Genomic DNA, 18,652 nt, shown 5'->3' with positions numbered 1-18,652 from the left:
TTGCGAAGGTACACAAAAATGGGTCGAACAAAAAAAAGCAAACCACAGAAGAAAACTTACGAGAAACAATTGTTTAAAATAATTTCCTTGGCTACCAAAAATTCATGACCTTATAACTTTGTTTCTAAAACGAATTATGACACCCCTTTTAGATATATTAGCTTAGTTTTTGCTACTTAATGCAATGGGAAACTAAAAATAGTTAAAAACAAAAATTTTTTTCATACCAAGGAAATTAGGCAAAATTGACCATTTTTGGCGAAATACCCATAATGTTGAATCATATTATTATTTTATATGCATGTGTACAACCCGGTCGAGTTAACTGCGCGCCTAGCAGTCGTGACATCACATCGAAGCTCTGGGCCCCAATTGCTCTAAAAATTTTCAACTGCAACGTGACTGGACAACGAACGAAAATCAGCTGTTTTGACAAATCCGTTTAATAGTGGTGTCGTTTTGACAGCTAGTTCAAACAATGCTGTAAAACGTAAAGGGAATGCAATTGCGCCTTTGAGTAAAAGCTGACAGAAAGCTACCTAACTTCAAACGCAAGTCAAACGCTTCACGAACATTTATTTTGCTGTTTAGTACATAATTTTAGTTTCAAAAATAAGGTGTCCGGACTTTTAATGAAAATTGCATAAATCTATTGTTTGCGCGTGAATTTGCGATACCAAATTGCACATCAGCTAGAACGAAATTGGAGCGTAACAGGAGCGTGGACTAGAGATGAAACGCAAATGAATTGGAGACATTACAAATTAGCGCAATCCGAGCCCAGAGCCCCGATTACGGTAATTTTTAACGTCTCCAGCGCGCTCTACACTCGCGCGCGATTCTTGCTGTGAATTCACGCCGCGATTCGCGCCGTGCACTTCGCGTTTAAGCGCGCTCTACACTCGCTNGAGGCCGCAAACGAGACTGCGAGGCTTCGCGAGTGTGGAGAGACACATATAAACGCGAAGTGCACGGCGCGAATCGCGGCGTGAATTCACAGCAAGAATCGCGCGCGAGTGTAGAGCGCGCTTAAAAATTTTCATCTTCAACCCGCCCGGACGACGAACGAACATCAGCTGTTTTGACAAATCCGTTTCGCGATGTCGTTTTGATAGCTAGTTGAAACGAAGCATAGACGTAAACAGGAAGCAGCTGCGCCATCAAGTAAAGTTAGAAAATTCTTCAAAACAAAGTAAATGTCAGTCAAAAGTACTAAGTAGTGCAATAAATTGATCTTCGACGTCGTCCATAATTTGATGTGCGTTTTACGCCCAGCGTAGTTCGACTCTGTTTAGCGCATAAACTTTACCGTGATACCAAATTTGTACCTCAGATGGAATGAAAAACGGAGTGCAACTGCAGAAGAAGGGCCAATGAATTGTAGACGTTAAAGTTATCGCAATCGGGGCACTTTCTGCCTAAATATTTGACATGTAATAACTTTATACGTTATCTCCTTAGAGAATCTAACCAAGTTCTCTCATATTTATGTCGCTTTTTTTTATGAATTTAAGGTTTTTTTGTGAGGAATATTATAAACCATATTTCAATACCATTTCTCAATTAATACCAAATATTTTTATTTTCACTTGAAATCAAGTAATGTAGTAGCAGGAGCTAGTATTTTTCTCTATTTTTGATTGCCCTGCATAGCCCCTTTCCTCTTCCGTCATCGTGCGAATTATATGTTTCTCTTTCGAACACAGCGAAACTCGGTATTTTGCTATCCCTTTTCAATGACCTTTGATTTCGCTGAATAATAATACTAAAATCTTTGTTTACTTCTCAACTTGTATCTTCAGGGAAGTGTTTTTGTTATTGTGTTTTGAAGATATTTTCGTTCTAGTGGATTTCAAGTTTATAATGGAATACACAGGTGTTATTAAGCAAGTTTAGGCAACTGTGAAACATTTTTGATAAACGTGCTTGTGAAATCCTAGACATTCAGTTTAAATTCGATATCGAAAGTCATTGTGAATAATCAAGTACATAGAATTTTATTTGGTGTTGGTGGTTTATTAGTTATGTAATCCAATATTTTATCAGTTTCATATCAAAACTTAAAGATTTAGATGAGTGAAGTGTGACTTATTTAGTGATAACAAGTAAATAAACATTGTGTAGCTTATGTACGACACGTGGGTCTCGCGCTGAATTAATCGATAGAGACGTAAGACGCGTGCGCCAGCCTCTATCAACGAGACTATTATACGCCAAGGTCACTCTGCACAAACACGTGCAATGTCGGATTCTATTTACACACATGACTTTCTTCTAGAGCCAGGTTTGGAGATCAAACAAGAGTCTCCGTTTGAGCTGGGCCCCATGTCGGCCTCCGTGCCTATCCCGCAGAGGCGTAATGACCTCGGGGACTTCAACACAGACTTAGACCTGTGTCTGCAGGACAATCTCACTGGTTCCTTCCACAATGTCCCTAACATGCAATACACTAAATTAGCATATGATAATGATGCCTCAACAAAAACAGAAACATTCAAAATGGATGATGATGACATATTCCAAGTAGACAAAGCTGATTTAATACTAGGTCCTACACTTGCTGAATTAAATGCAAATCCCGATACGCTATTGGAAGACCTTAATTTTGATGACTTGTTGCTGCCAGAAGAGAGTGGTTACTGCATTCAAATTGGTGGAGCCATGAGTGGATCGCGCCGAGCACAAAACTCGATGCAGCTCACCAATCCAATAGCTGTGGAAAGTCCGTGCAGTCCGTACAGTAGGGCCCAGCTAGCGTTTTCTCCTTCCAGCCAACATAGTTCTGCATCATCAAGTTTTGCACAACCAATGAATCAACTGCCAGAACTGTTGCACCGTCTAGATGGGTACAGTGGTGAGATAGCACTAGGCCAGTCTGTGCCAGCATCCACAGTGCTGCCCCCGTTTCCTTCCAGTTCGAAGCAACAACACTCACAGCTGTCTTCTTCAGCTCCAACACATCTCACCATGGAACAGGTTATTTTGTGTTAATTTATTAGTACTTACAACTGTGCATGTTCACAAGAAGATAAGATAATTATCTTAATGGCAAATACACTAAATCAAGTCAGTTTTTAGTGAAGTATTTATTTGTAGCTTTTGTGTACAGATTTGGCAACGCCGTGAGCCTCGCAAGCATCTGTTGTCCACTAGTTCTCTAGCTGAGGCAGGTTCCATTTCCTCATTGTCTGGAGGTGTACTGAGTCCGGGCACAGGAGAATTCTCCCAAGATGAAGATGACAGAGATATTGAGTCAGATGAGGATAGTGATAGATATGAGGATCTATCATCAGATGGTATGACAAATCTGACACGAATTATTATTGTTGAAAACAATAATGTGCTTGTGTTTTATTTATTTTAATTAATTTTATTTATTTCAGAATCAAATGATGAATGCCCAGAAAGCAAACAGGCCCGGCAGAATGCAAAAAAGGAGAAATACTTCTGGCAGTACAATGTGCAAGCTAAGGGTCCTAAAGGTCAAAGACTTATCTTAAAGAAGAAATCTGAGGACCCACATGTGCTAAACATTGTTACAGATCCTGTCTTCAGTCCTAGTTGTAGTGTCAGGGGTATTAAACACAGGTATTCAAATATAATCTTATGTTCTCAACTATTTCATTACTTTTTCTTTTTGGTTCTATAAAAATCTCCTTCTAATTCTTGCAGTGGTAAAGCCCGAAAAGGCGATGGCAACGATCTTACGCCGAACCCAAGAAAACTGTACCTTATTGGAAAAGAATTGGACAATTTGGGAAAGGTTATCAATGACATGATTCCTGTCAGTGAATTGCCCTTCAACATAAGGCCTAAAACTAGAAAAGAGAAAAACAAACTTGCCTCTAGAGCCTGCAGATTAAAAAAAAAGGCCCAGCATGAGGCCAATAAATTAAAACTTTACGGTCTACAACAAGAACACAGTAAGTATTATCTCAAAATAAGATAATAGTTAATCCAATAAAAATATAAAATACATAAGGCTTATGCAATACTATTCCTTATCTTTTCAGAACGTCTTCTTAATGGAATAAACCAAATGAAACAAATAATAAGCAACAGAGTAACAAATCCTCAAAGTAATGTTGATTGGTCTTCTCATATAACAAGCGTAGTCAACTCAGCTACAGGTATGTAGACATTGAGTGAGAGTAATACTACACATACTTTTAGCATCGGCGATTTAGTCGCTTTTTATAAGCTGAATGCAGCAACCACACCGCACACTTAAAAACGCCAAACGCGGCGATTAAATCGCTTAGTATTCAGTGTGACTGCGAATAATGACGAGGCTATAATGTAATGAGCTCGCCAGTTGGCGCCACAGTCGTTTATTATTACGTCACTCGCCCGTATTCACAACCAAAGCTTGCTTAAATTAAGTGAAGCATCAAATCGAACGAACAGCGTTGAATAGTGATTGGTTCGTGTGTCACCCTGTGCGTCCACGCGCACTGTGAGACCTCATATTAATTTTTGTGAATACGGGCGTGACAGTGGCGTGAGCAAAAATACCGAAGCCCATATTGGTTAATTGACATTACTGATGAATAATTCCAAGGTACATCTTCCTCCAAACAATTCATTATAGCCCTGAATTGAGTTACTTTTCCATTGACTATAATTATATTTTTAGCAGATTTGAAAGCAATAAATTGAGGCAATTGAGTTCGTGAAATAGACGTCATCATAGTCCCCATTAACATACAAAATTTTAGGTAGGAAGAGTCTCGACAGCTCATAAAAGTTAAATCAATTGACTAGGGTGTCCACAACAAGTAACAACCCTATTTAACATTACCTTATAGTAAACCTATCAAAATTCTTCTTGAAGTTAAAATAATAAATTGATGTAGATAGAGTAAGAGGTATTGGCGCCCACCAGTTGATGTCACTGATGATTATGATCCTGACACTCGTCAGTGCAGCAGTGGCGCTAACTGGTGACCGTAAATTAGCCTAAAAAAAGGTTTTATGCTATGAATAAAAATATTTTATATTCTTTTACAGAGGTGAAAATTGCTGGGAAGACATCGGAGTTCGTGAATAAAATTCTGGATAACGTGAAATCTGGTCACAACAATGGGGGACTGACTGATTTATAAACGCTGATGTCTGCAGATGTAAATATTAAAACGAAAGGCTGTTCTATGTACCTCCAAAGTTATTTAGAAAGAGAATTTTATGTCTATCATATAAATGCTTAATTGTCCAAGACAATTTTATTTTTGTATATGGTAATGACAATGGAATTAGTCATTAGAAAGCTTTATAAGGCAACTAAGAGGATTGTTACATAAGATATCATTTATTCTTATTAATTACTATTATGCCATAATTAAACTTTAGTCTCTATGATACTTATTATTTAAGGTTTAATATTTGTTATAATTATTATGTATACACTTGAATTCATCGTTATTTCTAGTGGTAGTAACATATCTTTATAATTAGTGATCCCTTGAACGCTAATTGCTTTCAGTGTTTTAATTCATATCTAGCTTTGCCACCAAGGGCGCGGTTTAGTGATGAATGCCACGCGACATAGCGCTACATAATGCTAATCAACACGTGATGTCGCGTCTGTTTGTAAACTGGTTGACTGTAGACCGCATAACGTAGCGTTTGTCGCTGACGGTGGACTACTCTTGAGCGCATGTAAACTTGGCTTTCCATATCTATGGCCATGTCCAGAACAATTTTGTCTACTAAAAATATAACTGTATAACTCCGAACTTACATGTCATTTTAAATTTTTAATGAAGTAAATATTTAAAAATTAGGCTTTGATAATATCTGTAGGCATCGCCATAGGGTACTTTAAGCTATCGTTGCTGTTGTAGAATACTGGAAAGGCTTACTTTATCATAAAGTACCTACTGAAAATTTCAGACAAAATATGGAATGGTATCTTTTGAAAGGTGATTAATGATTATAATCTATTTATTAGAGTAGTGCTAAACAACTTTTATTGCTTTGATGCCTGTTTAAAATTGTGTACTTTGTAATCATTTAAATACTTTTAAGACTAATTATTAATTTATCCATAAAATGAGATAATTATTAAACGCAATATATATATTTTTAAATTTAAAACTCGTATATTTATTGAAGATTGTTGGCTATTAGTTATTTAATATATTGGTGAAGTACAAAATTACACAGATTTCACTTTGTTGTAATTTAATATTTTTGAATATTATTATAACTTGGCTCAACTTGCCTTTTATAATGATTGTTTTTAAAGGATATAAATGCATTAACTATTTATTTTTCTTGTTAACTACACTGTGATATTGAATATTGATGATGTATTTTTATATAATGACAAACATTAACATGTTATATTGATTTATTTTTGCGTGAATAGACAAAAATACGCCATAAATTGGACCTATAAATTATCTATGTACTACGCGCACAAATAAATGAATACTTATTTCAAACGATATAATACCGAATTTTGATTTGTATACAAATTGATTCGAAATCATCAAATATAAATCTGATAGAATACATATTTTCTAGTAATATTTAAATATCTAGGTTAAGAAAATATTTTTGGGAGTCAAATGTGTAGAAGTTGTCAACATACACAAGTTACATAGTAATATTGTCAAAAATATAACAATAGCCTAAGATATTACATTTTTTGGGTAGCAGTCGCAGATGTTATTTTATCTGAAATAATAACAACTACACTTTTACTTTCTATTTGTAATCATAGCTACGTCTACTACACATGATTACTGAGAAATCCGTCCTATGACTTAAAAGTTAATATTATTATTTTTATGAGGTTGGTTATTCCTATTAAGGTTTTATGAGGTTGGTTATTCCTATTAAGGTTTGATTTGAAACGGAAGGTTTATGTTTTTCGGCTTTCATGAAAATTTTAAAAGGATTATTACTTTATAGTCCACTTCAGTAAAGTCACATTCAGACTTTCTGACATAAACAACAAATATTAAATTATGTACTAAAGAAAAGAACTCGAAAGTATTAAAATATAGTTCAATATTGAAAAAAAATATATTTTGATGTGAAATCTAGTAGCTGCCTAGGTATCATAAAAGATCTACTACTACATCTAATAATCCAGCTGGGAACTTATCAATTTAAAAAACTCGTTTCGAAGTTCGAAATGCAGCTTGTGTATGTAGACAACTAAATTGTGTAGTTTAGAAAAGCATAATAACCTAATTAGGTATAATCTTACAGTTATAATACTGATTGTAACATTAGATTAGATCTGCAACTGTATGTAAGACAACTGACATACAGGGTGGAATTTTGTAATGCCACCTGGAAGGAAAGTACTCTTAATATTGTAGATAGATTTTTTTTTTCAAAGAAAACATTCCTTTATTTTTTAAAGAAATAGAACTGCATTCAAAGATTTCCAATAATTTGCTTGCCACACCCGGGAATCGAACCAACTAAAATCTGTAAAAAAATACACTCTGTATTTTTATTACATCGATCTTTAGGGTTAAGTATAAGGATGAAATCTCACTAACAGACTTGATAAATCAAATGAAAGGAAAACCATGAAATCTTAAATTATTTTAATTAGTTATGTACAGAAAATTATAAGGTATGGTATTAAATTCGAAAAATTGTCGAAACACTTTGAATGCAGTTCTCTTTCTTTTCAAAAATAAAGGAATGTTTTCTTTCAGTTCAATTTTCTATCTACAGCAGTGGTTCCCAAAGTTGTCTGGGCTACGACTCATCTAATACAAGTTCCCAAACTCGGGATCCACCTATAGGAAATTTCGTCCGCTGCCCAGAGGTTGGATCGGTAGGGTGGTGTGTCGTTCTACAGACAGGGCCCACTCAATGTTCGCTCGCGACCCACCAGTGGGTCGCGACCCACAGTTTGGGAAACACTGATCTACAATATTAAGAGTACTTTCCCTCCAGGTGGCATTACAAAATTCCACCTTGTTTATATAGTTAATATTTTTAATAACGTCATTCTAAGAAATAAATAGTTATCATTTCGTTTCTCCATTATATTAAAATAAGCTATAATTACATTAATTAAACATTTGTTTAGTTAGGGTCACTCTCTAGTTTGAAATGAGGTAGTTATCCTAATAGATATAAGATTTTTTTGTTATTATATTTGTTTCATTTTCGTTTGTTTCAATTGATTTTATACAGGGTGTTAGGTAAATAGGTATATGAGCCGACACTAGCCCATGTTAACATAGGCATATAAATGGTATGGTGAAGTCAGAAATTTGATATCAAAATTATTATTTTTTTAATTTTAATACAAAATAAATTTTATAAAATCCGATTTGTATGAAAATTAAAATAATTAAAATGAAGATATCAATTTTCTGACTTCACCATACCATTTATATGACCATGTTAACATGGGCTAGTGTCGGCTCATATACCCATTTACCTAACACCCTGTATATGTTACGGTCAAAGTGATAAATGTGAAAATTATGAATAATCGCCGGTTATTATGAATAATTACCGCATGATTTGGTAAATGTGATTAATATGAGATCATTTATGTGTGTATAAAACTAAATAGGCGGCTTAGGGGTGGCCCAAGGGCCACCCCCGCCGCACCTTGACCTATTTTTCAAGTTAAATCAAAACAATATGTTATGGGCTTTATGGCAAAGTAATGTTACGCAAGAAACAGTCCAAACTCATTATGCCAAATTATATTAATATATGATATCAAAACATTCAAAATGTGTGGCTGTACACAAGCACTATACATGAGCCATTGTTAATTTATGATATTTCATAGTACTAAGGTTACATTATTAAATAATCACTGATAAATGTAATTCATTTATTACTTTTACCTCAATTGTCGGTAATTATTCATAATAACCGGCGACTATTCATAATTTTCAATTTATCACATTTACCGTAACATATATAAAAGAATAAGTTAGCTTAGTGGTACTCCTTTACACTGCGTATAGGTAAAAAATAATGTGATAAGTTACAAGTATGCATTTCGCCATATTTTTTACGCTTTTCTATTTTTTTCAAGTTTATTAAGACACCAATCAATTCTTTTTGCCAGGGGTAACAATGACAATATTTCAGGCTCAGTCTAAGGACTCAGATGTAACATTTGATATAAAGTAATTCTTTATCGTCAATGGCAATAATAAATATTTTTTTGTTAAAATTAAAAGTGCACTCAACACAACACAACAGTACCATTGAGAATGTTGTCACCAAACTGAATATTACTGGTCTGCGATTCAATAGGCTGTGCTAATTTGTGTGAATTAATTTTCATATTATGTTGATTTTTTAAATTTGTAAATAAAATAAGATGTAGTATTTTTAATATAATAATAAATAAATAAAATATTATACACACAAAAGTATTTTTTTAGAAATAATCAAACATGTATAAACAAATTAGAGTTCATTAGTAGTTTCATCCCATAATGTACGTATTATTTCTGTTACAAAATGTTAATAATTTTCAATGGCTAATTTCCAGCAAATATTTGTTATCATTGCTCCCAATAAAGTGAAATTTGTTTACTACTTGTTTGGTTGTTTTTAAATTAATACAGTTTATTCACATTTTGATTTGTATGATGGAATATCGCCAATTGCAGTAATATCTATACTCTATAAATATAATCATTAATTCACGATGGTTTGGTAATTAGTATTTATGTTACGGTAAATGTGAAAATTATGAATAGTTACCGGTTATTATGAATAATTACCTTGTAATTTGGTAAATGTGATTAATATGAGTCACTTTTAAAAACTGAATAGTCGGCCAAATTATATTCAATTATGATATCAAAACGTTCAAAATGTGTGGCTGTACATGAGCGCTGTACACGAACCAGTGTTCTCTTTATGATATTTATTGTTAGTACTACTAAGGTGACATTATTAAATAATCACTGGTAAATGTGATTAATTTATTACTCTTACTGTCGGTAATTATTAATAATTTTCAATTTATCACATTTACCGTAACATTTATATGACCTTATCGAAAGTTTTCTTACTATTTGACAAACGTGCTTGCCCATTGCCCATGTTTGAAATTCTGTAACATAAGTTGGAGTCATTTGAGATTGTGTTTCTAATTTACTTTAAAAAAAAAGTGATTAACCACGCGGAATTTTAGCGCGGAGACAACACAGAACCATGTTAGTTACATCGACATGGATTTCTTTGTACTTTGTGTGGACTGTGGTGGAACGAGAGACGTACCACCTACCACTCAAATCCTTTTTCAAATCAAGTTTAAGTTGTAGAATTAGCGTTTAGCGGCCACCCGCGACTTCGTACACGTGGATCCCGCTTTATCCCCTTAGGGGTGGAGTTGCGTAAAATCCTCAGATCATAGAAGGGAATAGATGTGAAACGGGGGCGTGGCGCGTGTCTCCGCGATATGCCCAGAAACGAACATCGCCCGCGACGCCAGGTTAGTCGCGATTCAGTCGTACTGAGGAAATGTTCTCCGATATTGTTGGATAATGCGTCGTAACGTGCAATAACATAAGTGAAACGAAGAACTACAGGAACAATGAAGTCATTTACCACATGTAAGTATTGCAAATCCATTGGTATTTTGCTTATAAATAAAAAAAACTAAACATTTTTACGAACGAATTCAGTGCCGTGACATTTACTGCGATATCGAAATTAGTGGTGATAAAAATTCAAACACGTTGTACATTGACGATTTAGTTAGCAACCACTTTATGTCATGCGTAACTACTGCGCAATGTATTTTATTTCTTCCGATATCCACTGACGCGTGAAAATACACAGTACGGCCGCATGTGCCGGTCGTAACATAGTGCAGGGCTCGTGTTCTAATACGGTTTCCTATTATCGATAAATAGAAGTAAATTATTATTTTCTATTTTCTAATTTTGAATGAAAAAATCATGAGTTGCTTGCGATTTTTAAGTTTTTACAAAAACAATAACAATAGTAGAAGGGATTAGTAACTGTCAACTATGTAATTACTATAAGAGCTAGTTGAAAGCCTAATATAGGCATTATTTTTGATAAACATAGGCGGTACGAATTTCGCCATAATTAAAAAGTTAATGCGCGATAGTAGTTAATAATAATTACAGTGATCCTGTTATTATTATTAAAGTAAATAATAATATATTACCAATATTGTAAATACTGGTAAAAATCGCAAGTACCTACTTAACCCATGACTTTTCATACAAACTTTGTCAGTCTATAACTTCTATACTCCATCGATAACGACATTGAGCTTTGGTTGGGGTAAATTAATATAAGGTAACTTCATTTAGTCCCAATAATTGATTCTGAGTTTTTCGTCCATACAAAATGGAACTGACTCCTATATGCAAAAATCGTTAAAGAACATAATAATAACGTATAATAATAAAAAGGTTTTCATACAAGCATTTTTTAAACCAATTTCGAGCCTTGCCCCCAGGATTTAAAGTATCGATATCTTATCGACTCCATTTTATCTTTCTTCTCTCTAATTGCTTTTTTCAAAGTGTGCGTCACGTCATGCGGCCATTGATTGGCCATTGATTGGCCATAAGGCACGCCTTCTGGCCAATCACAGCACTTTTAAGCCGGTTGCACATGTTGTCGTAGACTCTCAGTCGCTTTGTTTTTACACAGTTGAATGTGTGTGTGGGAGCTGTGGTGGGGGAAATGTGGGGACACTGGTTCTCGTTGTAGTTACGCGCGACTTCATATCTATTCTCTTTCTATGATCTGAGGTAAAATCCTTTCTTAGGCGAACTGAAACTGTAAGGACAGCAATGACAGCATGCCAAGAGTCTGGTTTATCCCTTGAACCTATATTATAAAGATTATTATGTCAGTCCAGAAGCTATTTACATATTTATAAATTACTAGCTGACCCGGCGAACTTCGTACCGCCTTAGCGTAGAGATTTTCTATATATTGTTTTCCGTAAAAACCTTGTACAGAGTATTAGAAAACTACAAAAAAAAAATCAGCCAAATCGGTCAAGCCGTTTTCATGTTATGTCGTGACTAGAGATGTGCCGCTGAGAAAGTTCTCGTTCCCGGCAATATTCCCAGTGAGAATATTCTCGAGAACCGAGAACGCTCCCGGGAATATTCTCAGTGTTCTCGACAGAATACATTTAGTTTTAATTTTAATTTTGTTGTTTATATGTGAATTTATTGTAATGTTTCGATGTTTTATTAACTGGGCGTTAAGACTAGTCGTTATAAACAAGGCATAAAACTTGTGAGTGAGATATTGCAGTCTTGCTCACTCTTTTCGTGGCGAACGCGTGCCGCGGCTTTAGGACTCGGCTACGGTATTTGAACATCAGTGTGCCTCTGAGTTTTAAGGCCCTTGCCACCCTGGCGGATTGCAAGCGGATTCAAAGCGGATTTAAAGCGGAGCGGCAACGCGACGGAGAAGCCGCGTGAAAATATCGTGAAGCTTCCCGAAGGCTGCCCAGCCGAGCTAAATCTTGTCCATGTTCATTTTGAGACCCCCTTGTTATACTCTATTGAGACCATCGAGCATTGTGCCTAGATCTTCCACGATCTCAGCCATGACTACGATATCGTCTGCTGTCTGGGTTATGTACTCGCCGTTGATATTTATGCTGAATCCGCTCCAGCCCAGAAGCTTGAAAACATCTTCCAGGGCGGTGGTGATGACCTCTCCCTGTCTCACCCCTCTCTGCAACTGGATAGGTTTTGGGTCCTGATCTTAAAACGGACTGTTACTGTGGCTTGTTTGTACAAGCCTTTTAACACTTTAATATATCAATAGTCAATTTGGCACAGTTGAAGAGACTGAAGCACTGCCCATGTCTCAATCGAATCGAAGGCTTTCTCATAGTTCACAAACGCAAAGTGGCTAATTATACTCCTTGATCTTCCGTATAATCTGCCGTAGCGTATATTATTATGGTATATGGTACTAAAGCCTTTTCAAAAACCGGCTTGTTCGGGGGGCTGAAAGTCGTCGAGCCTGCTAGCGTGACAATTCGTAATGGCTATCGAAAACAGCTTGTAGACATGGCTCAGAAGCGAAATGGGTCTATAATTCTTCAACAAGGTTTTGTCACCATTTTTGAAGAGGAGTATCACCATTCTTCTTTGTCATGTCATGACGTTATTCCCTCGAGGATGACGGAATCAAATAGTTTCTGAAAAGCCTTTAGTAGCGGCGTTCCACCTGCTTTCAGAAGCTCAGACGTGATTACGTTTTCAGCTGTTTGAGAACCATTCTAATCTCGTACAGACTAATGTACGTGATATATTCGTTAAGCGTCGGATCAATCTAGCTAGCACGTATTTTCTATAAAAATGTGTCAAATGATCCGTCAGACAGGCTATCCACAACTTATCCAGAAGTGGCGAAACAGGCCCTTACTAAGCGATTGTGATATATGTCCATAATGTCAAATAAGAATAGTTTAAAAAAATTAAAAACACGCTTTTAATTACTAACAGCATTAAAAAGCCAAAAATCATCAGGACCTTGGACATCATCTAGCATTAAAGTGCTCGAAAAGACAAATCCAACGAACCCAAACTCATTAAGTTTCCGCCGTTTCGTTTAGGAGTTCCTATGGCTACCTCCTGACTCCATCATTAGGATCCTGGACATTATCTAGCACTTAAAGATCTCGAAAAGACATACAATGAACCCAAACTCTATGTCATTCCGCCGTTTCGTTTAGGAGTTCTTTTGGGCACCTTCCAGTCCCATCATCAGACCAGCTGGTACCACAATATTGTATTGTCATTTTTAATCTACATATAATTGCCAAGTTTCATGATGATACAAAACTTAGAAGTGCGTGTAATTCAGATTCTAAGGTTCCATTACATAGTTAGTTACATACACGACGACCTAATAAGAGCGTGTTAAAAACGAAAAAAATTACAGTTACATTATTTAATTACGTGTAAAAAGAAATTTCTGGCATCTTACATATCATTAAAACGACATTTCACGACGAAAAAAAATATATAAAAAAGGTGCAGTTGCCAGGAATATTGCCGAGAAAGTTCCCGAGAATATTCTCGGGAACACTGAGAATATAGCCTTTCACTGCAAATAGAGTGTATTGTTTAATATACACTTATGTGTTGACTTCATTTAATACTATTTTACTTAAGAAAGTTTGTTTATTTCCATTTTATAAACATGATTCTCAACCTTTCTCACTTAGGAGAACGCTCCCGGGAACGCTCCCGAGAATATTCTCAGCTGAGAGAGCGTTCTCGGGAACGGCACATCAATAGTCGTGACAACGGAAAACGGGTTTCATTTTTATATATATAGAAAATCATGCCTTTTATCTAAGCCTTTTATAAAATACAATGGGCTCTGGGATAAGACTTCAAATTTTGAAGTCTCATTAACTTTATTAATTTACTATTCATAACTTGTGATATGGCGCCACCATCCACATTATTATGTTTTGATGTGTGTTGATGTTTTAATAAATCTTTAAGACAGTCGAATTAGTATTTATTTTACCTTAACATTAAACAGTTTAGGCCTTAGGCCCTTTACGTCCCGAATCACCACCTACCTACCTAATTACAAATCTAAATACAACAGGCTTTTAAAGTTCTAATAATTTAGGCACCGCCAGAGTCATGCCGGGTCGGGGTGCCTACGTCTACAGTAGCTCACGTAGGTACTTTGTTGTCTACAACCGACTACCTACTACAAGTTGGATCATACCCTCCCTTCTGAGATTTGGAGTTTGGAGCTCTCGCACATGGGGATAATATTCCTCCGGATGGCCACACATATTTTTCTCTCAATTTTTAAATGGAACAACATTATCACCTGCTAGGGTAAAGTAGTACTTAATATTATAAAAGATCAAAAAAATACCTTTGTAATGGCGGATTTACATTTATAATTTATAACCATTAAAACGATAGCTCGTTCGCACGCGTCGAGGCGATGGGCGCGACTGGACAATAAGGTCGAGTTTCGCGGACCACCAAGCGCAGCGGCCGTTGAAAAGAGCGCGCCGGTTGAGCGCGCGAACCCGCGAAACTCAAGCCCGCCAAATGCGAATCCGAGCGTCAGAGCACAGATTATACAATACTAGTGTTTGGAGGGCCGTTACATACTCCCCCTCTAGTTCGAACACAGCGTCCTCGCGTTCGGACTAGGACTATACCTGCGTGGGCGTCCGCGCCTACGCTTCTCCCTAACAGGGGCCTCTACGTCACCGATGAATGGGCTTAGGTTGGATGCGTGATAGCGACCTATGAGTTCGCTGTTCCTAATCCCCTCCAGCAGATAAGTCGTAGGACTAACAACCTCGCGAATGCGATAGGGTCCATCCCTACGGGGTATGAACTTGGCGGTCTGGCCAGGTGCGGCGTCGTTGGGCCCTTGGGTCTTTAACAAAACAAGGTCACTCACCTTATAATCCGGGGGTGCGCGCCTACCTTCGTCTGCGCACGCCTTCTGGGTGGCCTGCGCGCGCTCGTGCACGTCGCGGGCCTCCAGCAGCGCGGTGGACAGCTTCCGCAGGTAGGGTGTGATGCTCGCCACGAAGTTGTCGCTCTCCGCGATGGCCTTCATATCAGCCACCGCGTCAGACGGGGCTCGCAGCTCTCTCCCGAAGGTGAGGTAAGCTGGTGAATGTCCAGTACTCGCCGTTACAGCGGAATTCATCGCGAACCTGATGGCAGCAAGGTGGGCATCCCACGATGTGTGGTCCTTCCCTACGAGTATCGCCAGTTGGGGCTTCAGGTCGCGGTTCTTGCGTTCAACGGGGTTCGCTTCCGGGTGGTACAGCGGCGTCAGCGACTGTTTGATACCCATCACGTGACAAGCCTGCTGCATTACTTCACCAACGAACTGCACTCCGTTGTCGCTGATCATCCGTCGGGGAACTCCGTACCTCAGGAACACTTCTGCGACGAGGACCTCAGCGCACTCGGCGCTAGTGGCGCTCTCCAGGGCAAAGAGCTCAACCCAACGGCTGCAAACGTCTTCAATAATCAAAATCCAGCGGTTTCCCTTCGCGGTCTTCGGTAAGGGTCCGAATAAGTCCACAGAGACGACTTCAAATCTCCGGGTTGAAGCAGGGGTCTGGAGTAGTCCGGCCGGCTTCCTGTTGTCTGCCTTGTAACGCTGACATGCAACGCACCGTTTGATGTACTCGGTAACAAAGGCTCTCATGCCTGGCCAGAAGTAACGGCTCCGGATGCGTTGCAGAGTGCGATCGACGCCGAAGTGTCCTGCGGTTGGAGCGTCGTGTAACTCGGCGAGTATCTGCTCTCTCTCGTGCTGTGGAACTACGAGACACGTGCAATCTTCATCGTCAGACTCAGGTAAGCATCTATACAGTATACCGTCGGATATCAGGTATCCTCGGTTCGACCAGTTCCTCCCCCTGAATGGATCGTCGGTCTCTTCCAGGTCTTCAATTATCTTCTTCAGCTCGGGGTCCTTCAGCTGGTTTTCACGCACGTCAGCTGGTGTCCTGTGCGGTACGTCGACGGTCACCAAGCATACTTCGCATCCACCTGGGTTTTCTTCGCAACAGGCGGGGCGGCTCAGTGCGTCGGCTATGACGTTAACCTTCCCGGGCGTATACTGGATCTGCAAGTTATACGCCTGGAGCGTCAGCGCCCACCTCGCCAGGCGGCCGCTGGGTGATTTTAAGCTCATCAACCAGCGCAGGGGTTGATGGTCGGTCTTCACGACGACTTCCGATCCCTCGATGTAGCCTCTAAATTTGGTCACCGCCCAGACGACGGCAAGGGCTTCTCGCTCGGTGGTCGTGTAGTTTCGTTCTGCAGGTCCTAGGAGACGGCTGGCGTATTCTACGGGCCTCTCGTCGGGGCCCTCCCCCTGCATCAGAGCGGCTCCGAGGCAGTACCCGCTGCTATCCGTCCTCAGGGTAAAAGGCTTCGTCTCGTCCGCCTGGCGCAGTATCGGCGCGGTGACGAGGAGCTCCTTGATCTTGTTGAATGCAGCTTGCTGTTCTTCGTTCCACACCCAGGTGCTGTTCTTCTTGAGGAGGTCAGTCAGCGGCTTAGCAACAGCAGCGTAGCCTGGTATAAACCGCCGGAACCAGCTGGATGTGGCCAGGAAACCCTTCAGCTGTCTTTCATTCTTCGGGGCAGGCATGTCTGCGATCGCTGATGTCTTCTCCGGGTCGGCCCGTAGGCCTCCAGGCACGATGATATGGCCCAGGAACTTGACAGAGTCTCGGGCGAAGCAGCTTTTCTTCCTGTTTACGCGCAAGTTGAACTTCTCTAACCTGTCGAGTACTGCTTCAAGGTCTTCTAGGTGTCCAAGGAACGATTCTGATAATATAATTATATCGTCGAGATATGCTAGGACGTTTACAGGCCTCCTTTTCTGCAGAGCAGCGGTGCCTCCTCCTCTGTCCTTTGGCTCAGCATTATCTCCGTTAACGAACAGGTTCGTTTTGAATCTGTCGATCAGTCGCTGGAACGTGGCGCCAGAGTTGCGAAGTCCCATCGGCATCCTCTTGAAACGGTAGGTACCGGACGGCGTAACGAAGGCGGTGACGTCACGGCTCTCATCAGCGACGGCCACTTGAAAATAGCCAGATTGAAGATCTAGCGTTGTCATGAAGCTGGTGGTCTTGGCTGCATGAAGAACGTCCTCAATCCTGGGCAGCGGGTACCGGTCGGGTTCTGTCACGGCGTTCAGCTTGCGGTAATCTACGCACAAGCGTACTCCACCATCTTTCTTGTTGACAAGAACCACGTTCGAAGCCCAGGGGGACTCACACTCTTCAATAATATCAGCCTGCAGCATCTTCTGAAGCTCTTCTTCCAGGATCTCCTTCTTGCCTTGTGACAAGCGGTAGGGCGGTGAGGCGATAGGTTCTTGCCTCTCATCGACCCGGATCCGGTGCGTAGCGTAGCTGGTAGGTGGGCCAACCTCGGCGAAGCGGTCGGCGCGGCGCGCTAGCAGCTCGTTCAATTGTCTTCGCTGAACAGGTGACAGCTTACAACCCTCGTCATCTCTCAGCGTCAGGGCCGCGGCATCGAGGCGCATCAGCTCTGCGGCGTCGGCGGTCGGCGGGGGCGCTGGTGTCAGCAGGTCGTAAGTATCTACAAAAGAAAACTTCTGTTCAGGTAAATCGGAAAAACTCCAGCTACGTTGTGGTATATCTAACATGACGTCAGCGCGCACTATAAAATCATGACCGAGGAGGGTACGATTCTCAGCCCCAAGTATCACGTAGAAAGTGGTAGGTATGCTGCGTCCAGCCAGCACAACGGCGGTATTACAAATCAAAACATCTCGTACCTGCGAGGTTCCATCGGCGAGTCCTACTGTGTGACGTGCGGCGTGAAACTTAACACCATTCTCCAGAAGGATCGCGTACAGTCCAGGGCTAGCCACGGAGTGAGTAGCACCGGTATCCAGCATCGCGACACCCGCGCGGCCGGCCACCGTGATGTTAACCAGTGGGCGCGCGGCGCGCGTGTTGTCAACAATAACATTCTGAAAGTCAACTTTGTTACTTTCCCTACTCACACTCGCACTTTTATTCGCACAAGTGGTACATTTAGAGCGCACTGTACCTTCCTGACCGCATCCATAACAATACAACTTACCTGCCGGTCGGTTATTAGGAACAGGTGGTGAAACATTCGCTTTA

The 18,652-nt window shown here is 39.6% G+C and overlaps 1 protein-coding gene and 1 long non-coding RNA gene across 2 annotated transcripts; both read left to right on the top strand.

Moving 5' to 3' along the window:
* Positions 1-1,776: 1,776 nt before the first annotated feature.
* REPTOR (repressed by TOR) lies at positions 1,777-5,120 on the top strand. Its single transcript, XM_028320161.1, has 6 exons — positions 1,777-2,976; positions 3,110-3,296; positions 3,384-3,588; positions 3,673-3,923; positions 4,014-4,130; positions 5,011-5,120. The coding sequence occupies exons 1-6, from the start codon at positions 2,242-2,244 to the stop codon at positions 5,103-5,105; spliced, it is 1,590 nt and encodes a 529-aa protein (XP_028175962.1). The 5' UTR covers positions 1,777-2,241; the 3' UTR covers positions 5,106-5,120.
* A 4,494-nt stretch (positions 5,121-9,614) lies between these two features.
* LOC114364151 (uncharacterized) lies at positions 9,615-11,868 on the top strand. Its single transcript, XR_003656832.1, has 2 exons — positions 9,615-10,352; positions 11,751-11,868. It is a non-coding gene; the product is annotated as an uncharacterized LOC114364151 (long non-coding RNA).
* The last annotated feature ends 6,784 nt before the right edge of the window (positions 11,869-18,652 follow it).

This window comes from Ostrinia furnacalis, unplaced genomic scaffold (genome assembly GCF_004193835.3).
Source record: "Ostrinia furnacalis isolate ACB-3 unplaced genomic scaffold, ASM419383v2 OfSCF7353, whole genome shotgun sequence".
Lineage (NCBI taxonomy): Eukaryota > Metazoa > Arthropoda > Insecta > Lepidoptera > Crambidae > Ostrinia > Ostrinia furnacalis.
Note: the sequence above shows the minus strand (reverse complement) of the source record. Positions and strands in the feature narration are given on the sequence as shown.